Here is a 22,653-nt window from a genome sequence, read left to right as displayed (position 1 = left end):
TATATCCCCGCTACAATTTTTTTTTCTCTTTGTTTCTAGACTAGATTTTTCATATCACAATTTAGCTCAAGATTCTAGCTATTAATCCATTTGACAAAGATTTACCTGCCTTATAATGTGTCTCACAGAGGTGTTTGGAAAATGTTTTGGTTTGAAAGATGATGAAAGAACTGACTTACTTGATGGAAACAAGATCATCAAGATTAGAGGAACTATAGTTTTGCAGAAGAGAATTTTTTTGGATTTGAACGATGTCGGTGCTTCTTTACTTGATCGTCTCCATGAGATATCCGGTAAAGGTGTTTCCTTGCAGCTCATCAGCTCAAGTAATCCCCAACCAGGTACGTTAATAATCACACTACTAACAAGATTTTATTTAAGCTTTATAGTTTTAGTACGTGAAAAAAAAAAATCATGCAGATTTCTGCATGTTCCGATTCATGATGATGAAAAGGTAGACCGTAAAATCTAGGGAACGTGTAGACCGTAATGAAAAGGTAGATCATTGTCTCAAAACCAAACGACAGATTTTCACATTTAAGGAGAAGCAACTTTTCTGCTGGAGTAAAAACAGAATTTACCATTTAAACTTCTTAAAATAGACATGTATCTATGACCCAAAGATGTCACCGTACATCCACAAAAAACGTATCAAAATAAGAGTAACACAAAAACCTCAAAACACATTCTTTACTAAGACATATATTCTAGATTTGTTAACGTTGTTTTGGACTTTGGAGACCATGATTCTTATTAGTCAAACGTATCCATTTCTTAATATGTGGTCAAGATACTTCTGAATGGAGACGAGAAAAAAAAATGTCTGATTAATTTGATCTAAGGGTTAAAGGACAAAATGCCCCAAAATCGACCCCCCAGGTTTGAAAATGCCCCGGACGTTAGGCAAGAAATCAAAATGCCCCATTCCGTTAGTTTTCAAATTTTGGTCAAAATTGGGGCATTTTCACTACCTTTGACCAGTCAACTATAGTGTGATTTTTCATTTTTGCCCTTCGCAAGAAAAAATACCCGACACGTACTGATATGGTTCTCTTAACACGTGGGCATCTATTTCAACGACACGTGGTCAAGGACTGACACCTGTAGCAAACGTGTGTTTCGTACGTGTGCTATAGGTATTATCTTCATCTGTGTCGATTTTCAGCCACAGAAAGGAATCGAAAATTTTCCCAGATAGTTCAGAGAGCGATAGGGTTACAGGCGAGAGAGATCGAGAGATTGAGAGATTGATATATTGATAGACCGGAAGGACAAAGGGAACTGCAGATCGATAAGATACATGAGACGGAGTAGATAAGAGGCAGGTTTTCTCTTCCTGGTGACGAACATGTAAGTTTTTTGTTCAGAAATTTGACGTTTTAGGGTTTGTGATTAACCATGTGATAAGTATCTTTCTATATTTGATCTGTTTGATTTGGTATATGCTTTACGATTTGGGGTTAGGGTTTGCGAAATTGGTTTGCGATTTAGGATATGTGATTATGATTTTTGATTTTTCGATTCAGGGAATGTGATTATGAAATTGGTTTGAGATGATGTTGTTATAATCTGAAGTTAGGGTTTGTGAAGATTTGAGATTTAAACTGAGTTGGTGATGGCTGCAGGGTGAAAGGGTTGTTCATAAATTGTGGATATGCAAACTTAGTGGGTAGATTTCAGAAAGTACAAATTAGGGTTTGTTTGTGTAGCCAATACAAATGAAAATTGTGTTGTAATTTGATTCAGGGAAAATGAAATTAGTGTAAACATTAGTATGATTACTGTAAACATTTCTGTTTTTGGTAATAATTTTTGGAATCATTACTGTAAAATTTGTTTCACTACTGTAATAATTATTGTTTTTTTGTTGGGGATCTGTTACAGAATGGGTAGCAAGGATAGGAATTTCTGGTTAACTGATATAGGTGGCCGGTTTCGAGACTTGCATATTCTTGGTTGTAAAGCTGGTACCAATGGAGATGCTTTTATGGCTATGGTAAAGACTAGGTTGGTGAATGAACAAGGTATGAATTCTACACTTGAACTGTTTTTATTTAATGATGAAGAAGGGAATGCATGTGATAAGTGTAAATCAGAAGAAATGTTTATTTCATTTTGGAACAAAGGTAAAGTAAATAAAGATAATTTGGTCAGACTGTGGTTCACTCCAATTGTTCCTACTCCTTCAGTGAGAGAATGGGGTTATGTTTATGATGCTTCCAGTGTTAGTGGGGTAAGTAGTGTGACTAATTATATCAGCCCAGTGAGGAAGAAAACTGTTAGTAAAAGGGTAGAGGTTAGGAGGAGTCCAAGACTTAATAAGACTGCTACTGTTAGTGGGATTAAAGATATGAGACCAACAAGACTTGATTTTGAGCATGAAGAGCAAGTGGAATTGACAGAAGCATCTGTTGCTGACAACCATGTTCATGAATCTCAAAGTATTCCTACACAGTCATCTGCTGTAGCCAACCATGTACAGGGGTATGAAGATGACCAGGTGAATTTTCCTAATGTACATCAAGATGAGTGTCATCCTGATGACAAGCCTGACTTTCTCTTTAAGGACTATGATGAGGAAGAGGATGGTGAAGATGAAAGTGAGGATGAGAGTGGAGATGATAGTGAAGAAGAAACACAAGAACAGATGAATTATGAAGATTGGGTTTCTATGTGTGCTAGGGGTATAGATGTTGGTAATGACCCTGATGATTGTAATGAAGATTTCAATGTAGGTGGATTTTATGAAGAGCAGAGTGCACCAGTGAATGCATCTTCAGATGAAGATATTCCCAGCCAAGAAGTCACTCAAGAGCAAGAAACTAAGTGGGAAGAAGATTTTGGTCAGCATTTAAATGAACCACAACGTCTAGAAATGATAAATGAAGATACTCCTGAGGTCACACCTGGTGAAATAAGTACTGGTATGGCTTTTGGAAGTATGCAAGCTTATAAGGATCATTTAAGAGAATATGCAGTGTTGAAACATAGGGATTTTAAGGTGAAGAAAGGAGATAAAATCAGACACTATTCTTACTGTGCTTACAGGGATGCCCAAAACTGTGCTTGGATGGTGAATGCAAGAAAGGTACCATAGAAAGATGATATGACAGTCACAGTCAGAGAATGCAACATAGAACACACTTGTAAAAATCCCAATGAAGACTACAGCAGAAAATGCAATGCAAAATTTGTAGCTAAGTATTTGTTGAAGACGATGGATGTTGCTTCACCAGTGGAGAAGGCAGATGATATAGCTAAGAAAATCATTAGACCTCAGTTGCAAACTGAAATACCAAAATGGGTTGCTCGTCATGCAAGGGTATCATGTTTATGCTTTGTTTTTGTTACCTTTTGCTTGTTTATTTAATAAATTTTGGTATATTTGAATTGCTAATTTTTTATCTGTGTGTGTACACAGAGATTGGTGCTAGCAGAAAGGGATGGAACATTTGAGACTTGTTACAAAAAAACACCACAATTGGTCATAGCTGCTACCTCATTGAACCCAAGGAGCATAGGTCATTTCAGCTGGTCCAAAGATGATAAAGATAACTGATTTGAGAGTCTCATTTTGGCGTATAATGCACAAATAAAAGGTTTTATGAATGGTTGTAGAATGATTATTGGGTTAGATGGAGCTCACCTAACTGGTAAGTTTGGTGGTGTGATGCTTTCAGCAACAGGTATAGATGCTCAGAATGGGGTATTTCCTTTATGTATGATGATTTGTATGGGTGAAACTGAAGAAAATTGGTTTATGATGTTAAAAGAATTGAGAAAAAGGATACCAGATATGGCTGGACTGACCTTTATTTCTGATAGAATGAAGGGAATTCTTGAATCAGTAAAAAGATTGTATCCTTTGTCAAATCATAGATACTGCCTAAGGTACATTTGTTTTTCACTGGTAATTTTGTTTAATAATTTTTAAAGATAACAAATTTTTTTTAACAGTGAAATTTATTAACATTTGTCCTTGTTTATTATCTATTTTTTTTCAGGCACCTATACAAGAATTTCTTGACCAAAGGATTCAGAAAATCCAAGACTTGTACAGCTTCTTTGGCAGGCTGCAAAGGCATACAAATATCATCATTGGGAGGTAAGAAATGTTTGATTATATTGAATGTTCATTTTTTTAGTCAAGCCTTATTACATCAGATTATTTAACTTAGACACCTATTTGTAGGAGGCCATGCAAGAAATAGCAGAGATATCTCCAGATGCATACAAATACCTGATTGATGCAGAACCGAAGTCTTGGGAAAGGTCATGGTTTCCTCATGATGTTGCTTGTGAGCACATCTACTCCAACTTTTCAGAAAGTTTTAACAACATGGCCCTGAAATTCAGAGGCAAGCCTCTCACTCAGTTGGTTGATATGTACACACACTTGGTGATGGTGTTGTTTTCAAATAGAAGAAAGCTTGCTGCAACTTGGCAAGCTGGTGACCTTGTTCCTGCTGGGAAAGATCTCATTAAGGTGATGTGTGATCTTAGAGGTAACTATGAATGTGATCCTTCTGTAGAGCACAAAGTGTATGAGGTGACCAACAAAGCTACTGGCAAAGTTTTTGTCGTAAAAGTAGAAGAAAAAAAATGTACATGTAGACAGTGGCAATTGAGGCAGTTCCCTTGCTTGCATGGTGTAGTTGCATTGTTTAAATTGAATCCTAATTGTTCCAAGTGAGTAAATCTACTACACCTACATAGTTGAATGTGGTTATGCAATAAATGAATGATGACTGATTTTATCAATTATTTGTGCAGGTATTGCAGTAAGTACTACACTGTAGATTACTATAGGACAGCCTACCAATGGTCAATAACACCTTTGGGAGACATTGATGAGTATCAGAATAAGGTTTGATAATCAAAAGGACAGCCTAATTTAACTTTTAGCCCTTAACTTTTTCAAAAGTCTTTACTTTTTCCACTGTCTGATTTCAAATTTTTTTACTGATTTTTGAGAATCTTTTCATTGAATAATATTATCTACTTTTGTACTTTTACTTTAGTGTATTATTATTATGGATTTTTTTTATTCTCTAGATCTGTGCATTTAAAGTTTACTAACCCTAACTTCTATTTTGTTTGCAGACTGGTATTAACATTATACATCCACACAGATTGAGAGATAAGGGAAGACCTTGTGTCAAGAGAAAGAAGTCTTGGTATGAGAAGAACAAGCAGCCCAAAAGAGTAACAAAGTGCAGTGTATGTAAAGGTCTTGATCATAACATCCTTACCTGTCAAGGTCCTCCAGTTGGTTCTAATCCAAAGAAGAAAGGAATTAGAATGGAATGTTCTGTTAATGGAGATGAGTTTTGTATTACTGCTGCACCAACAAAGAAGATGAGGAAGGCCTTGTCTGCACCAACTACTGCAACAACATCTGCATCAAAGACTGCTACTGTTGATGTACCACCATTTTCAAAGGGCAAGGCAGCTGCTACTACACCATCTTCTTCTACAGCTGGTTCCCAGAAAAAGTGTAAGACAACTGCACCATCCTCCTCCACTGCAGTTGATGTTGGATCTAAAAGGAAGGTACCATTTACTTCTTCTACACCTTCTAGTGCCTGTTTTAACCAGATTTTTAATGGTACTGTTAACATTTCTAGCCAAACAATCAACATTACTGAACCATCATCAAAAAGGGTTAGAAAGCCTAACTCCAAGTATCAACAATAGAAATGCAGGGTTCCTATTTTATGTCTTTTTATGTCTTTTTATGTCTTTTAGCATTTATAGACCTATGTCTTTTAATGGCAGACATACTACTAGTTAGTTTATGTTGAAAGTTTTAGCAGACTTTTATTTATGAATCTATGGGTTTAAAAAGTATGGGCACAATCATGGTTTTATTTCTTAATTCAGCTCATTACATCGAGGAATACTTCCAATATGATAACATTACATTAACCTTTTCTGACATGAGTTTTGGTTGTGCTTTATCTTCTAATTGTGCACTTTATCTTTAGTTGTGCACAAATTTGATCTTCAATATTATCTAATTGCTTTTGTTTCTTCATAAAGATTGCATCAGAAACCCATTGGAAATCTTCACATTCTAGGCATTTTAGGTAGCCAATACCATAATTCCATGATGTTTGAGCTATGTTTAAAATCCTCACCTTTGTTGAATTGCATCATCAAACCATTCGAAGTATGAACACATGGGATTAGAGCAAGAGAAGAATTTCTTCCCTGAATTAGCACCATCTTTGACCTTTAAAAGTTTACGAATACCATTACAAGGAACTAATTTACACCTTGTGTAGATCCAATAACAATCAATTGATTGATGATTTCTTTCGTTGCACATCTCACGTTCCCGGCTTGATGTAGCAGCCATTATGAAGAAAAAAAATTTTTTTACTGATTTTTGGTTGGATCATCTTCAAAATTTATAAGTCAGGGGAGACAAAAAAAATGACCGTTATTACAACGGTCGGAAAATCTAGCCGTTGATTAGCTAGGATTTTCCACGTGTCGCGATCCTAGCTAATAGGATACCGTGGTCATTTAAAAAAAAAATCGGTAAATGTAAAACCCAAAATCTGTCGCCGTCCATTTTTGTAATCGACACGTGTCGCAATCTCAGTAAATGACGAAAATAGGACCCTAGATTTTCATCTTGGTGAACAGAAGGGTATAAATGTCAAGCGATTTCCACGTGCGGGCCACATGCTTACGCATTTGACCACTTAACGCTCTGAAACGGAAAACATAACAGAATGGGGCATTTTGATACGGTTTTGGGCATTTTGATTTCTTGCCTAACGTCCGGGGCATTTTCAAACCTGGGTGTCGATTTTGGGGCATTTTGTCCTTTACTTACCAATTTTGTGTTTATTGCAGAAAATGAAATGCGAGGAACAATTGGTAAAGAAGCATATTTAGAGGGATGGATGAAAAAGATAACACCTCTGACTGCTGGATTAACAGAATTCAATGTTACATTTGAATGGGATGAATCCATTGGAGTCCCAGGCGCATTCTTAATCAAGAATTTCCATCAAAACTCTAACTCTAGAAGATATTCCTGGAGTTGGTCCTGTCCATTTCGATTGTCATTCTTGGGTTTATCCTTCCAAACGTTGCAAGTATGACAGGATTTTCTTTTCTAACCAGGTAAGTTTCTTTCATGTTTTGTAACTGGTTCCACACGAAAGTCATGAGACCCTGGGAAGAAAAAAAACTTATATGCGCGTGAGACGGTTTAGAGAATCTCTGTCTAATGTATGCTTTAATTGTTACTTGCAGAGTTACCTGACATGCGACACGCCAGAACCTCTCCGCAAATACAGAGAAGATGAGCTCAAAGTTCTTAGAGGAGACGGAACAGAAGAATTCCGCAAATGGGACCGAGTGTACGACTACGCGACATACAATGATCTGGGAACAGGTCGTCCCATTCTTGGAGGTTCAAAAGAGTTTCCATACCCTCGGAGAGTGAAAACAGGCAGAAAACCAGACAAAAAAAATCCAAATTACGAAAGCAGAAGCATGAATCTCTATTGTCCAAGAGATGAAAGGTTCAGCCAACTAAAGTATTCAGACTTCTTAGCCATAACGGCCAAGTCCTTGGCTAGGATCGTAGGACCTGAAATAAAAGGTTTATTTAGCAAAACACCAAATGAATTCGACACGTTTGACGATGTGATGCGTCTTTATAAGGGATACGATAAAGAACTTGCAGCTTCACGATCGTCAGACTCATGTTGTTGCATGAACTTAGAATTGCTTAAAGAGTTCTTCAGTTCTGACGGCGAAAAGTTTCTCAAATACCCTAAGCCTGATGTGATCCAAGGTACATTTTAGTTGCAATATATATATATATATGTTCATAGTAAAGTTCTTTTGATAGCAAAATTTGAAATAACACTTATTTATTTTTAATGCACGTACAGCTGAAGAGTTTGCTTGGAGGAGTGACGAAGAGTTTGCAAGAGAAATGATTGCAGGAGTGAACCCTGTCGCAATAAGTGGTCTACGGGAGTTTCCTCCGATTAGCAAGCTTGATCCTACGCTCTACGGAGATCAAACCAGTTCAATAACCGAAGAACATATTGAGAACAACTTGAATGGATTAACAGTGTCTGAGGCTCTGGAGCAGAAAAGGTTGTTCTTATTAGATCATCATGATGAATTAATACCATACTTGAATCGGATAAATGGAACGAAGACGAAATGCTACGCTACTAGAACAGTCCTTTTTTTGCAAGATGACGGAACCTTGAAGCCTTTGGCTATTGAGCTGAGCTTGATTCACCCATATGGGGAAACACATGGTATTGTAAGTCAGGTCATCACACCAGCTCAAGAAGGCGTAGAGGCTTCAATTTGGCAGCTGGCCAAAGCTTACGTCGTTGTTAATGACTCCTCTTGCCATCAACTTCTCAGCCACTGGTAATTTTTTAATAAAAAATCAAAGATTTTTACTGAATATCTGGCTAACTTTGTGATTGGCATTTGGTGCAGGTTGTGCACACATGCTGCAATTGAGCCTTTTATCATTGCTGCTAATAGGAAATTGAGTGTTCTTCATCCAATCCACAAGATTCTGAAACCGCACTTTCGAGATACGATGAATATTAACGGTACGGCTCGTCATATTCTCATTAGTCAAGGTGGTTATGTAGAGAGAATTGTTTTTCAAAGAGAATTCTCTATGGAATTTTCCTCTATGACTTACCAAAAGTGGGTGTTCACAGAACAGGCACTCCCAGAAGATCTGATCACCAGGTAACTTACCAATAGATCGTAAAACGTCTTTCTGACAAACATATTTACACATCCAGGAGTTCATATTCATTAACTTTTTTACAATTTGATTCCTCCAGAGGGGTGGCAGTCCGGGACTCAAATGAACCACATGGTGTACGCTTGTTGATTGAAGACTATCCGTATGCGGTCGACGGACTTGAAATCTGGTCAGCAATTAAGGAGTGGGTTCATGAATATTGTTCATTTTACTATCCTACTGATGACTCCATCCAAGCTGACACAGAACTTCAGGCATGGTGGGAGGAGCTTAGGACTGTAGGTCATGGTGACTTAAAAGATGAGCCATGGTGGCCAAAAATGCAAAACCTTTCAGAACTAACTCAATCACTGACAACCATTATATGGACAGCTTCAGCACTCCATGCAGCACTGAATTACGGCCAGTATCCATATGCAGGTTACCATCCAAACCGTGCAACCATGAGCAGACGGTTGATGCCCGAACCCGGAACAAAGGAGTACACTGAGCTTGAAGAAGACCCAGATGCAGTTTTCTTGAAGACCATTACTAGTCAGATATCGGCACTCTTGGGTATATCACTGATTGAGATTCTGTCTACGCATTCTGCTGATGAATTCTATCTTGGAGAAAGAGAGAACCCTGAACAATGGACTAAAGATGCAGCAGCACTGGAAGCTTTTAAGAAATTCGGAGAGAAGTTGAAGAGGATTGAGGATAGAATGATGGAGATGAACACAGAAGAGAAATGGAGAAACAGACATGGGCCTGTACAAGTTCCATACACTTTACTATGTCCTTATAACTTGCCTTCATATCCAATGGGACTTACAGGCAGGGGTATTTCCAATAGTGTCTCTATCTAGAGCCACTACCAGAAAGAAAGCAGAAAACCATTTCTCCAAACTAGTTTGTTATTTGTAAAATTGTTTCCTTTACATGGGTGTGAGTTGTGAAGTATTATTGATGATGTAAAAAATATTTTAGGTTGATTTCTTTTGTATCGAAAGGGCCTCGTATAATTGGATTGTCCGTGCAAAAAAGAAAACCAGTAACTATTAAAACGATGATAATCCGCGAAGGAAATTCTTGTTTTCCTAGAAATACACTATCCACAATTTTAATACCATCAGACAAACACAGTTTTCTAGCTTCCAACATCAAGTTTTAATGGAAATAGAGAGTTTCTATTTTTGGTCACAATTGATGGTTGAATCAGCTATATTATTGGAATTAGAAAACAGAAAAACACAGACGTAGATGGAAAAAAGAAAGGGAAAAAAATCAAGTGAGAACTTCACAATTACAATAGGTGCCTGAATAGGTAATCAGCTGAAACTGCCATTTACACCTGAACTGGTTTTTCCTTCTGCTCATTGGTCTGCTTCCTCTTAAGCAGCCTTTGCTTGCTGATACCAGAGAAAAAGAAACTGTGTTAGGGAGATTAACAGAAAACAACTAGTGTTGTTCTACCGGAGTAATTTTCCGTCTAGGTTTTATCCATTATTGTAGCAGATATCTTTAGGATCCATCTTTCTCCGGCGTTTGAAAAATGATATAACAGATGGGTGTCATATAGATGAAACTTACCCGCTTCTCTTCTTCAATCTTGGCTTTGATGTATGAGTAGAGAGCCACACCAGCAATTGCAATACCTGTTCCGATACCTGTCTGGGTCGAAATCTTGTTGCCTATACAAGGAGTAGAATTAGATATAGTTTAGTTGCAGTGAATGAAAGATTCAATAAGCAACAAGAAGCAGATAGATGGTTTTAGGCAAGAAGGAAGTTACAACTCACCGAAGATTACAATTGAGAAACCAATTACGAATACACGCTTCAAGACGTTGCCAACTGCGTGTGTAAGAGGTGCCACTCTCTCAAGGGTGTTGGTTGCAAGCTGAAAAATTCAGGAAAGGACATTTAATGCTGAATATACATGTTAATGTAATTTTTATCTTGGGGACAAAATGGAAGTTCATTTCAGAATAATAGTTGAAGTAAACTTAAATTCGTCGTTCTAAGGTGAAAGTAAGACACGGCTTAATAGTTAATGAGAAGTCGTAACCAGAAGATTACCTGATTGTAAAGATGGTAAAACATACCGACCCAGAAAAGATCCGAAACAAACTTAACCATACCAACTTTAGCAATTGCATCAGTGAAACCAGATTTCAACAGGACTGGCCCCTCAATCTGTAAATAATAATTTGTGGATTACAATTCAATCAACCGCCATTTTGTTAAAATTAAATATGTACATGTTGTAATAAATTAAGAATTTTACTCACGAGAATAGCTGGTGGAATACAGAAAAAGAGTGCAATGATTGTAATGTAGGCATAGAGATTAGTACTGTCCATGTCGGTCTGCGGCAAAAAGCATAGAAGTTAAGAAAGGTGTTTTACATGTAAATATGATTCACGCCATACAAGATAATCACACAAGTATAAAGAGAATATAACCATAGCTTTCTTTGAGTAGATACTCCTGTAGGTAAAGGAGATGTTTGAGATCATGGCACTAATGAATCCCAACCAGTTGAATGATAGTTCAGTTAGTGATGCCATGGACACACCTGCATTTCATAAAGATAGATAACCCGTCAATTTATGAGTTTGTTTGGTAATACAACTGTGCTATCTTTCCCAATGTGGATTATCTGCATAGCTATAACACCAACAATACTAATAAGAAAGAGAATTGTAGCTTACCAAGGACAACGGGAGCTAGGGATAGCCATAGGGTAATGGGTATTGGTTGTCCAAGTATGAACTGAGAAGCGGATGCATTGAAGAAGGGTTCGAGAGCTGAAACAAATAAAAATCCACATCAGACACAAAATAGTCAGTATGCAAGTAATAATGGTTATCATTTTTTTCTCCATGACATAAGCACTAGGTGTTTGTCTATAAGATAATAGAGTAGTAGGTTTTTTGTGTTTTGGGCACAAATACACCGTAATGGCCTTAAATTGGCAATTTGCTATCCCAGTTCAAACTCCTTCCTATCCATTCAGCAAAAAAGTAACCGCCTGGCTTAGTGTACCTTTGATTGTGTGGGTAAACGAGACTGCAACTGCAGCAAACGAGACGTTACTGGTCACGTGACCAAGAGCATGGCAAGCCGCGACAGGAATTAGTAACTTGAGTTGGTTCCCGTCCATAGGCTAGTATAAAAGAAGGAAAAGAATCAGAACAATGAAATCCAACTCTTCTAGACCATCTCTTTGTTACTGCTCTATTCCAACTCAAATTCATTAAGGTCAAATTGGTCTTTTCAACAGATAAAAGAAGTGGCAAAATGGTATAAAAACGTCTGTTTTTCCTCTGTCCATTATTAGGACCCTACTCATGAGATTTCTGCCCAATAATCAAACTAGTCCTGTTATCTTTATCCACCAAAAGTGATAAGTGGTTATAAGATCATCCATCCAATCTATTTCATATGACCCGATATAAAAGAATAAATACAAAAATTATCACACGTTGACCGTGCAGATTAGCTAAAACTGCAAAATTGTTACAGCAGTTGACAGTGAAGGACATTAAGTAAGACAAAACCAATAGTTAAACATACGCGTGTCAGCAACTTACAGCGCGTTTAGGAAGACCAACAGCCCAGCTGATTAGACAGTAAATGGCACCCACTCCCAAATGAACAACTGATACGAAACTGAAAGAAAAGAACACGGTATATAGCTTAACCCTCTAAACTTACACTACTAAATTACGCCATGATCATAGGATTACAAATTATTATCATTGACAAACAGTTGAAAAACGTAGAAGAACGATACTTACTAAGGGTAAGGGAAATAGTTGTAAATCTTCTTGTTGAGAATGTTGAATATCACATTCAAGAAATACCTGATGATATAAGGAATATTCAGTAACTAATTATCAAACAAGATCGAATATACAGAGGACATAAAAGCTGCTACTTACCACATGAAGAACAAGAAACCAGTAACTAGAAATGGATATTTTTCAAGAAACCCAACTTTAGCTCCCCTGACAAAAGAAAAAAATGGGTCAGAAAAAATATTCAAAATCAAATGCATACATTATTAAAACAGAAGGAAAACGGACCTCACCCGGCTGAATCGCTGGTAGCACAAACTGGTTTAGCAAGTTCTCTTTTGGATGATGGTGCTGATGAAAATGGCTGAGGTTTGTCGAGAAGTAAATAAGTTGATCGAAGTTGTCTTCCCCAAATAAGATTTCCACCACCACTGACATCTCCAATAGATGATGATGATAATGGTGACTTGGTTGATATGATGGAACTAGTGATGGTTTGTCTAATGGGTTTCCTCAATTTGATCAAACCAGTACTGGAAAATGGGTTAGTTCCAGATGACAGAATTCTCGACTCCATTTTTTCTTTTCTCTCTTTTGAGTTCTCTTTGTTCTCCGAAGAAATAGAAATAAAATAAAAGAAAGTACTCAGTCTCTTATGAAGGATAATATCTCATCTCGTCTTCATCATATCACACACCATTAATACCAGTACGACATGATAAAGAATAATCACTTGGAACTGGCATTTGGCATTTAGTCCAAGATATTAAACAGAAACTAAAGAGAGATAGAGCCATAGAGGAGGGAGAGATAAGGTGGGCTAAGAAAAGATTGGACAAGACAACCTCTCCCTCATGGGCCTTTCACTCAGGATAAGATATCCAAACACCACCTTATCAAATTAAACACATCCAACTCAGCCACAGTCACACATATCAAAGAACCTCCTATCCTCCATACATAGGATCACATAATTAACAGACTCCCTTAGATCATCGTCTAACCATAAACTAGCCATAACAGTCCCTTTAAGGCTTACACTATCTATTTCAATAAATGTTTAGACATGAGTCATGACGCATGTGAGAGAGATGATGTTAGTATATATGAAGGGTCATCTGTGTTTGTTAATCCAATCACGGATCACAAGTTGTACAGTTGGATTTTTTTTTTTTGTGACTTTTATCATGCTGTGTTTTGAGGTGTATTGCGAACTTTTTTCTGGTCGAAAATGATATTTCAACCAATACCGACATCATAAGTCCTTGATCTGGAAATACTAAGAAGAGAAATATGTGGTTCATCAGAAATGTTGAGCCCAGTATATGAGCAAGCTTTATAGTGAGCATCCGAAATGTCTCTTCAACAGGATTTGTCAGCTCCAGCTGCTCAGTAGCCTAAGAAAGAAATTACAAATGTTACTGACTCGCTATAGAACTGGTTAAATATATTGAAACATAAAATAAAATAAAAAATAGGACAGATATTGAAGCGCAAAGAATAGTTCTTGTTTGACTTTGGATGGATACAAGTTACAACATCTAATAAGATTGACAAAGAAGCGATATCAGGATTTCACATACTTATAAGCCCCGTTATAGAAGTATAAATAACTCTCAAAGAGTCATGATCAGCGGCGGACATTCAGGGAGTCGAACGGATTATATGGAGCCCATTAATGAACAAATCAATAACATCTGAGTAAACAAATTACAGAGTTATCTCTCTGAAGAAGTGCACGTTTTCAATACTATCAAAATGCTGCAGGTTAAGAACATCATTTTTCTGGATGTTCTCGAAGTTCACACTTGCTAGATTCTAGAGATTCACTAGACAAGAAGGCCATTCACTGATATCCTTCAAATTCATAGAAGCCATTTCTCTCCAGAAACATGTTAGGAACCTTGAGACCAAACTGAAGAAACAGATAAACTAAAGTCAAGGAAAATGTGAATACACGTACCCATGAACCCAAATAGATAAGGCATCTACTTCACGCCATCATCAATTGAGGACTATTATCATCACAGCCAGTCACCAACAAATAAACACCGAAAGACCTCAACCCACTGCCCAAAAAAAAAAAAAAGAATTATGCATACCGATAAAACCCTGCAGGCAAATACATATCTGATCAAATCCAATTAACCGTTTCAAGTTTATTGCCATGTTTCGGAGGCTTGCAATGTGGTCTTGCTTGTTAAGTTCCTTGTGAACTTAGGGTATAGCTATCTGGTCAAACTTCCGTACATAACATACTTCATATATGTAGAAGAGTGCACTACTACACATCTACCACTTGCTGAACTTGTCCAACCAAACAGAGATTTTTCTTTTCTTCTAAGTGAATAGTGGGGTTAAGTTGTCAATCAAAATGTACGGTTTTCACACAAACTAAAATATTTTTTCAATGTAATATTAACTTGTGGTTAATAATAGCAAGACTCCATAATCCACATGCCCAAGCTAATAATATAGAGATAGTTACCCAGATTGAGTGAACTCCTGCATAACTGCCGCAGTTTCTCTGAAAGTTGCATGATACGGATAGTTTCCTACAATCATGTCTGCAAACTACAGTCAGATACTGGATTTTTTATTGCCAAAAGTACCAGCTACACTCTTGATAAAAAAGGATCCACTAACAACCAATTAACCAGGGACTGTTTAAGGAATGAATGCACCAAAGGCAGCATTCTATTCAAGTGAAATACCCAAAGAGAGGGACATGATTCCATTTCCATCGTATATATTGGAGATTTTCAAGTATTAAAATGAAACTGTTTAGAACATAGTTTGGACGTGCACTACTTTTTACAAGCTAACTTAACAGGCACAATGGCACATACAATACCTCCAGCTTAGAATAAGAAGTATCACCAAAACTAAGATACATCAAAAATTAATGAAGAAACAAACCTGTATACAACTCCAATATTTGTTGTGAAAGACGAAATCTTCTGAACCTGTAACAAAAAACAAAACACAAAAATTACAGCATCACCAATATGGATGTTGAAATGTATAAACAAGTAGGAATCCAATCTAAACCGATAGAATAATGAGACTGCAGGACCTGAAATAATATTTGCGAGCAAGTAGCTGCCTGCTGCACTTGAGAAAGTTGAAGATACAAGATCATCTGTATGTCATAAAAGTTCTATTTTCATATTCGAGGGTACTTCATTTTTCATAGTACAACTGTCACCGGCAAAATCGCTCAGAAACGGGGTCTAGGAGCCAAAACGCCCAATGTTAAAAGGCCTCAAAATTTCAGGAGACCAAAGGCTGCCTGGGGACTAATCGTTGCCCTTTTGCTACACAGCTTTCAAGTGAAGAAGTGGTTGAAAGTCCTCGCTATACGGCAAACTGTTAGCCGTTTGAAGAAATAAGATGTAATACGGCAAACTGTCAGCCGTTTGAGAAGAAAACGAAACATATACGGCACCTCATCAGCCGTTAGAGCATGTTTTGTTAGTTTGCAGTTCAGAATTATTTTCCCACCCATTGTAATCTTTATTTTTCTATTGTTTTAAATTTCAAACTTTCTACTGTACAGTATAGCATATGCCGTATAGCGTACTATGTTCTCTATCCCACAGTGATAATGACTCTCTATCACCCACATTTGTACTTCATTTTGAAAGGGATAGAATGTTTTAACAGTCTATCCCATAGCTCTTGCTCTTAATTGAGAAAAAAGATCCACTAAGAGCAAGGGCTATGGGATAGAGTGTTCTGACACTATCCCTTTCAAAACGAATGAGGGACTAGATGATTGGGTGAAAATCCTACTATAAGATAGGGGAGATATAACACTATACGGCACATAATGAGCCGTATGCAAAAAGAATTACGAAATGTACTATTGTGTTAACCAATAACAAATGTATTTTAAAGAATTAAGGTTAAGAAATAGGACCTACTGTTTGTCAGATTATTCCATGTGTATCTTAATGGCCTGAGTTGTATAGTTACAAAGCCGTATTTCAAACAAATTTCTACCAAATTTGGTTACCCTAAATTTTCTCTCAAACGGCTAAAAGTATGCTGTATTAACTCCTATTCTATCAAACGGCTAACGGTATGCCATATTACCTCTTATTTCCTTAAACGGCTGACAATTTCTACCACTCCTTCACTTGAACGAGTGGTCGATTGAGTTTGGGGTGAAAGGGGGTTTCCCTCTACCCATAGTAGCCTCAATTTGATCACATTTTTTAAAATCGTTCATTTTGATTGAGTCTCGCAAACCCATAGGCCTTTCTCTAACAACCAATCAACCAGGGATAGTTTAAGGTAGCACATTCCCCAGTGTCGCGGGAAAAGAAGGCACAAATGCACCAAAGACAGCATTCTATTCAAGTGAAATACCCAAAAAAAGATGACATGATTCCATCGTGTATACTGTAGATTCTCTAGTATTTGAATAAAACTGTTTAGAACATAGTTTGAACGTGCACTACTTTTACGAGCTAACTTAACAGGTACATATGGTACCTCCAGCTTAGTGTAAGAAGTATCATCAAAACTAAGATGCATCAAATATAAATGAAGAAACAAACCTGTCTACAGCTGCAATATTTGTTGTTAAAGACTGAATTTTCTGAACCTGTAACAAAACAAATTACAGCATCACCAATATGGATGTAGAAATGTACAAACAGCAGGAACCCAATCTAAAGTGATAGAATAATGAGACTGCAGGATGTGGAATAATATTTGTGAGCAAGTAGCTGCCTGCTGCACTAGTGAAAGTTGAAGATACAAGATCATCTGTATGTCATAAAAGTTCTAATTTCATACTCGAACATCCTTCATCTTTCACATTACTAACTGTCACCGCCAATGGCTTCATTAACTTTTCCAGACAAGATGAGCCTACTCAAAAAAGAATCCATTGGCAAATGTAAACCTTACCAGCAAAATGTATGATAAAATACAGAAGCTCCAGCAAAGGTGAACGAAAATGAGAGCCAAATGTACCCATAAGACAACTCTTTTTCAAGCAAGTTGGTGAATGCACAAAATTTAAACGAATAAAAAGAAGATCAATATGATAAAATTTATAGGAAACTCCAAGTTACAGTAACCATAGCAGTTTAACTTTAATAGGGTGACGTCTCACAAGTCTAAACACAACTAATTAACTAAACCTGGTAATATGAATTGTCTAAGTTACAATACAGTATGGCAGTTTACACATACAACATAAAAGATTGAATGAAGAAAACTCAAGCAGATTTGACAGGCCGAGTGATCTTATTACATGGGAAAATTCAAAGAAGAAGTGAATTACCTATAAATAAATTTCTTGCACTACTCGTGTTCGGCCTAGTATTGTACCACCCCGTGAAATTTTCTAAGTTCATATGGTAAAGTTAGCAGTCAGTTTCTAAGCTGGTCTCAGGCTCAGCTGCCTTGTATATCCCACCCCATTTATGATTCTAGGTTACAGAAGTTAGTAAAATCAGTATGCTGACAAGATTGTATCGGAAACTCCCATCACTTTTATAAAATTAATATACAAAGAAAGCCTAAAAAGTTGATACTGCGGAATGACATTAAAGAGTAAGCCCCTAATATATGATGATTAAAGTGAGCGACATTGTACCCCTCAGGAACATTTATATGCATTGCAGAGCTGTAGCATATCGTTCTGGGGTTGTTTTCGGTGTGGCTGACCCAGAAGCATCACCCACATCCACAACGATGGAGTTAAACCCTTCATTGCGAAGTTGCAGATGTTATCCTCAACCTAAGAGACCCAAAAAAAAAAAAAAAGACAAACTATCAGTTAGGTTAAAGATCAAAATGGAACTATCTAGGTTCAGAATCAGATTTAGGGGTTTTCTTTGTTGCCTGATTAATAATACTAAAAATCTATCAAATTGATGAAACAAGAACAAGATTGAAATAACCATGATCAAAATGGAATTACCTTACCTTTTCGTCTCCAACATTTCTGACCTATGTAACTCTTATATAGAGTTATCAATAGTTAATCAAACAAACAAGATTAAAACAAAACTAGAAGAGGGATAAGAAGAACTGGAGATGAAAAAGAAGAAGAAGTTGCTGTGTTTGCGGTGGTTATGGAGGTGGTGGATGGTGGTTGTGGACCTTGTGGTGGTGGTAGTGGTGGTGGTGGTGGTGGTGGTGTGGTGAGTGAGTCACTGAGTCGTGAGTGGAGAAGAGAAGACTGAAGGAGGTCGAGATTGAGTCGTTAGGGTATTTAGGGTTTTGACTTTGGGTGAGTTTTCTCGGGGTAATTATGGAGATTTAATACCAGCCGTTAGATCAATGTAAATACTCGATCTTGAAGTACTAAATTTTCATCATCACCTTTGGGCCACTTTCGCTTGCCTTTGGTTGGCTAGTTTATAGCCATTGAGAATTGTCTCAACCCTCGTTGAATGGTAGCAGCAATCAAAAAAGCAAACTCTAGGGTTTCACGAGAGGAAGTTCCGATTTTTTCTCCTTCCCTTTTTCCTTTCTGCGTTCTTTAGGCTTTTTCTTGATTTTGCGCTCTAATGGCGCAAGATCAAAACAACAATCCGCTTGTATTAGGCGATCAACATGATGATCAAACAAGAAGGAATAATTGGAATCATTCACGCAACAGGCGTGTCTATGTTCCAAAAAATAATGCTGCAAACCCTAGTTCTTCCGTGAATAGGAAACAGCTCGAAGATGGCAACCATGGCGCGAATGGGAATCCGCTTGAAGATGGCAATCATGGTGTGCATAAAGAAGGCACTTATGCGGCTATATTAAAGAAGATAACACATGTTTTATCAAGGATTGATGCTGATACGCTCTCTCATCCCCCAGTTCGTTCTACAGCGAACAATGATGTTTTGATTAAAATCCCGCGGGAGACGCATGCTAGAATTAAGGCTGTGTGGAAGTTTAGTTTGGTTGGGCGTTTGATATTTTTCAAAACACTAAAATTCGAAGATGTTAAAAAAGAATTATTGAATCAATGGAAGCTCTCGGGTTCGGTTCAATTTATTACATGGAAGAAGGGATATTTTGTTATTAAGCTTGACAATGAAGATGATCGAAAACGAGTAAGCTATGATGGCTCGTGGAAGATTAAATATGAAACTGGGTTTTAACAGCTTAAAATTCATCCATGGACGCCTATGTTTGATCCAGGGAAGGATAAGATTACTAGGGATGCGGTTTGGGTTCGTTTCACGGCTCTTCCAATGGAGTTTTGGGATGAAGAGACGATTTTTCGAATGGCAAGAGGGCTTGGAAAGCCGGTTTCTGTCGATCCAAGAACTCTGCGTCATGAATATGGCTACTTTGCTGCTGCTTTGATTGATATAGATTTCTCTCAACCTTTAGGAAGGATTCTGATAGATGGTGAAGAGAACGAAGAAATTTTTGTTCAAGATTACGAAATTTTAAACAGGCCAAGTTTTTGCGATTATTGCAAATCTATTGGCCATAAGAAATCCGATTGTAGAACAAAAAAGTATGATGATTTGAAAGACAAGGCTGATGAAGAAACTGATCCTGAGATCAAAAAATCAATTGAAGCCGATATGGATGACCTTAAGAATTTCTGGCAAAAAGAAAGAATTCTTAAAAATAATGGCAAGAAGAACATGCCAGAAGATCCATTGCTGCAACCAATTCTTGAGAAGGATCAAACAAACAAACCTGGTGATGATCCTAAAACAATGAAGAACCTATCAATCCTTGAGATTGCTACTGGAAAACATACCATTTTCCCTGAGAATAGTGCTAGTAATGGTGAGAAATCGGGTGAAGAAGGTAACAGACCAGAGACGCACAATGATGGTGCGTCAATGTCCGTGGCGCACAATGATGGTGCGTCACTGTCTGAGGCGCGCAATGATGGTGCTTCCCAATCTGTGCAACGCAATGATGGAGCCAACGATGATGGTGCATCTCATCCTGAGATGCACAATGATGGTGCGGAATCAATTTTGCGCAATGATGGTGCGGAAATTGCGGAAAATATGCAGGATAATTTGCGCAAGGAGGATGATGCTAATCTAAAGATGCAAGAGATGAAGCTTATAAGAATTATGAGGCTATGAAAGAGGCGGCACGGCAACGTGAATTTGATGTTGAGGTTGCTAGAATTCAACAAGAGATGGCTAAGACAAGGCTAGATAATTTGAGAAAGAAGGTTTTAGAAATGCAACATGCCGCAACTCAACCAATTTTGGTTAATATCAATGAAAGTGAACCTGTAGATAATGAGGTAGCAGCTTGTTCTCTAGCTGCTAGTCCAACTCCTATGGATGATCATGATGATGCTAGTTTTAGTGAGGCCACTAAAACTTCAAGAAGATCTTCTCCGGCTAAATCTTTAGAGAACTTAACGCTTTCTAATAGATTTGAAACTGGGACCGAAGAGACTGATGAGGTAGTTATTGAAACTGATGATGAAGTTGCGGATACGGTGGATCAGGTATCAACAACTACTTCCAAGGCAGTAGAAGATGATGCAAGAAATTTGGAATTACTTGCTAAAAAAGAACAAGATGAGCGTGAGAAAAAGGAATTGGCTAACAAGAAGAAAAAACCAAAGGTTACTAAAAAGAAGACTATTACTGTGGCAAATGTTAGTCAAGTTCAAACTCGAGGTGGTAGATCTTCCAGACAGGGTTCGACAAGCCCTTCAAAGAACATAGTTAATTAATGTGTGTCTTTTATTTGAATGCTCAAGGCTTGGCTAAAGATGGTGCAAGGTCCAAGTTGATTGAGCTTTACCACTTGCACAATCCTGACGTAATATGTATTGCGGAGCCGCAGGTTCGTTGCACTACACGTTTTGTTAGGAATTTAAATTTGTTTGATTTTTGTGAAGATGTTATTACTAATGAGGTGAATGGTGAGAGAGGTAACATTTGGGTCTTTTGGAGGAATTCTCTGGCATGGCCGAATGTTTTATCCTCTTCAAAACAAGCTATCACTTTGGATTTTTCTGGTGATTATATCACGGCAGTGCATGCCTCTTCTGACGTGGTGGCAAGGAGATCTATTTGGCGTCAATTGGGGTTGGGATTTATTTCTATTCCGTGGTTGGTATTGGGGGATTTTAATTGCGTTCTGCATTTGGATGAAAAGAAGGGTGGTAGGCCAATTAAAGAAATTTATATGAATGAGTTTCGAATTTGGATCTCTGACAATGGTTTGGTGGAAGCATATGCTATTGGGAAGAAATATACTTGGACTAATTGTCGGAGTGGCATACATAGAATCGTTTCTAAACATGATATGGCTGTTATTAACGATGCTTGGTATGATAAGTATGCTAATTGGAGGTGTAAATCTATGCCAATAGTTTGCTCTGATCATTCCCCTCTGTTTGGTTTTGCTTTTGACAGTCCAAGGCCAAATAGGGCTCCTTTTAGAATTCAGAAAATGTGGCTTTCTCATCCATCTTTTTTGGATTTTGTAAAGGAAAGTTGGAATGTTAGGATGGATGGTGCGCCTCCTTTTGTTTTCACTTCTAAGTTGAAGAGACTGAAGGAAGCCGAAAGATTTGGAATAGAACTGTGTTTGGGGATGTTCAGTTTCGTTTAAAGCAAGCGGAATTGAATCTTGATAAGGAGAATGATATTCTGGATCAAAATGTTAGGTGTGAGTTGCAATTTTTAAAGGTTGCCGATGCTAGAAAGGTTGTTGATGAGGTGCGAACTGAGTTGGCGGTTATGCTTAAACAAAAATCGAGAACTAATTGGTTGGAAGATGGTGATCAAAATACTCGATTTTTCCACAACATTATATGGATGAGGAGAAGCCAAAACACAATCTCTGAATTGAAGATTTCTACTAACTCTACTTTGTTTTTGCAGGATGAAATTAAGGATTACATTGTTGATCACTACCGTGCAAAATTCAATGGTGGAGGCGTGCATATTGATCCAAAGTTGTTTGATTATGAGCATGAAAGCATCTCAGCTGCTGAAAGTGATTTTATGGATGTTATTCCGTCTTTGGATGAAGTTAAGGAAGCAGTTTTCGATTTGGGCGCAGACTCTCCTGGCCCTGATGGATTTACAGGTTCTTTCTATAGAGTTTGTTGGAACATTATTGCTAGAGATCT

General features: G+C 37.5%; 4 protein-coding genes and 1 pseudogene across 7 annotated transcripts; 3 read left to right on the top strand and 2 right to left on the bottom strand.

The window, feature by feature from the left end:
* The first annotated feature begins 1,885 nt into the window (after positions 1–1,885).
* LOC113291924 lies at positions 1,886–3,603 on the top strand. Its single transcript, XM_026541406.1, has 2 exons — positions 1,886–3,322; positions 3,422–3,603. Exon 1 carries the CDS (start codon positions 1,886–1,888, stop codon positions 3,095–3,097), a length of 1,212 nt encoding a protein of 403 aa, XP_026397191.1. The 3' UTR covers positions 3,098–3,322; positions 3,422–3,603.
* Positions 3,604–3,619: 16 nt separating this feature from the next.
* LOC113291923 lies at positions 3,620–5,697 on the top strand. Its single transcript, XM_026541405.1, has 5 exons — positions 3,620–3,910; positions 4,034–4,105; positions 4,193–4,689; positions 4,774–4,867; positions 5,104–5,697. Exons 1-5 carry the CDS (start codon positions 3,620–3,622, stop codon positions 5,695–5,697), a joined length of 1,548 nt encoding a protein of 515 aa, XP_026397190.1.
* Positions 5,447–9,771, top strand: LOC113290289 (annotated as a pseudogene).
* A 54-nt stretch (positions 9,772–9,825) lies between these two features.
* Positions 9,826–13,312, bottom strand: LOC113290290 (triose phosphate/phosphate translocator, chloroplastic-like). Its single transcript, XM_026539905.1, has 12 exons — positions 12,851–13,312; positions 12,702–12,767; positions 12,558–12,623; positions 12,351–12,429; positions 11,803–11,923; positions 11,469–11,564; positions 11,220–11,332; positions 11,046–11,123; positions 10,834–10,950; positions 10,555–10,654; positions 10,346–10,446; positions 9,826–10,164 (listed from the first exon to the last, which is right to left on the bottom strand). The coding sequence occupies exons 1-12, from the start codon at positions 13,132–13,134 to the stop codon at positions 10,147–10,149; spliced, it is 1,239 nt and encodes a 412-aa protein (XP_026395690.1). The 5' UTR covers positions 13,135–13,312; the 3' UTR covers positions 9,826–10,146.
* A 240-nt stretch (positions 13,313–13,552) lies between these two features.
* Positions 13,553–18,751, bottom strand: LOC113290291 (proteasome subunit alpha type-2-like). 4 transcript variants are annotated; one of them, XR_003331576.1, is made up of 8 exons: positions 18,504–18,751; positions 17,857–18,315; positions 17,123–17,169; positions 15,634–15,699; positions 15,477–15,523; positions 15,046–15,124; positions 14,521–14,626; positions 13,553–13,954 (listed from the first exon to the last, which is right to left on the bottom strand). XR_003331576.1 is itself a non-coding variant. In XM_026539906.1 (7 exons), the coding sequence occupies exons 2-6, from the start codon at positions 17,376–17,378 to the stop codon at positions 14,551–14,553; spliced, it is 264 nt and encodes an 87-aa protein (XP_026395691.1). In that variant the 5' UTR covers positions 17,379–18,315; positions 18,504–18,751; the 3' UTR covers positions 13,553–13,954; positions 14,521–14,550. The 4 variants fall into 4 exon arrangements, 1 of the variants encoding a protein (XP_026395691.1); XR_003331577.1 differs by having other exon boundaries at positions 18,172–18,315; XR_003331578.1 differs by lacking the exon at positions 15,634–15,699 and having other exon boundaries at positions 18,172–18,315.
* Between the last annotated feature and the right edge of the window lie 3,902 nt (positions 18,752–22,653).

The sequence above is a fragment of the Papaver somniferum genome, chromosome 6 (assembly GCF_003573695.1).
Source record: "Papaver somniferum cultivar HN1 chromosome 6, ASM357369v1, whole genome shotgun sequence".
NCBI lineage: Eukaryota > Viridiplantae > Streptophyta > Magnoliopsida > Ranunculales > Papaveraceae > Papaver > Papaver somniferum.
The sequence above is the reverse complement of the archived record's forward strand: the minus strand, read 5'-3'. Positions and strand labels throughout refer to the sequence as shown.

What these genes read in the sequence shown, in the direction of transcription:
- LOC113290290 (XM_026539905.1), bottom strand. Translation starts at nt 13,134, where the DNA reads ATGGAGTCGAGAATTCTGTCATCTGGAACTAACCCATTTTCCAGTACT. An exon ending in AACTATTTCCCTTACCCTTA is followed by an intron (nt 12,430 to 12,557) that starts GTAAGTATCGTT and finishes CTTTTCTTTCAG; the next exon opens with TTTCGTATCAGTTGTTCATT. An exon ending in TTGGTCTTCCTAAACGCGCT is followed by an intron (nt 11,924 to 12,350) that starts GTAAGTTGCTGA and finishes CTTTTATACTAG; the next exon opens with CCTATGGACGGGAACCAACT.
- LOC113290291 (XM_026539906.1), bottom strand. An exon ending in AATATTGGAGTTGTATACAG is followed by an intron (nt 15,125 to 15,476) that starts GTTTGTTTCTTC and finishes TGTAGTTTGCAG; the next exon opens with ACATGATTGTAGGAAACTAT. An exon ending in CAGGAGTTCACTCAATCTGG is followed by an intron (nt 14,627 to 15,045) that starts GTAACTATCTCT and finishes TTTTTTGGGCAG; the next exon opens with TGGGTTGAGGTCTTTCGGTG.
- LOC113291924 (XM_026541406.1), top strand. Translation starts at nt 1,886, where the DNA reads ATGGGTAGCAAGGATAGGAATTTCTGGTTAACTGATATAGGTGGCCGG.
- LOC113291923 (XM_026541405.1), top strand. Translation starts at nt 3,620, where the DNA reads ATGATTATTGGGTTAGATGGAGCTCACCTAACTGGTAAGTTTGGTGGT. An exon ending in GGTACATTTGTTTTTCACTG is followed by an intron (nt 3,911 to 4,033) that starts GTAATTTTGTTT and finishes TCTTGACCAAAG; the next exon opens with GATTCAGAAAATCCAAGACT. An exon ending in TTGAATCCTAATTGTTCCAA is followed by an intron (nt 4,690 to 4,773) that starts GTGAGTAAATCT and finishes TTATTTGTGCAG; the next exon opens with GTATTGCAGTAAGTACTACA.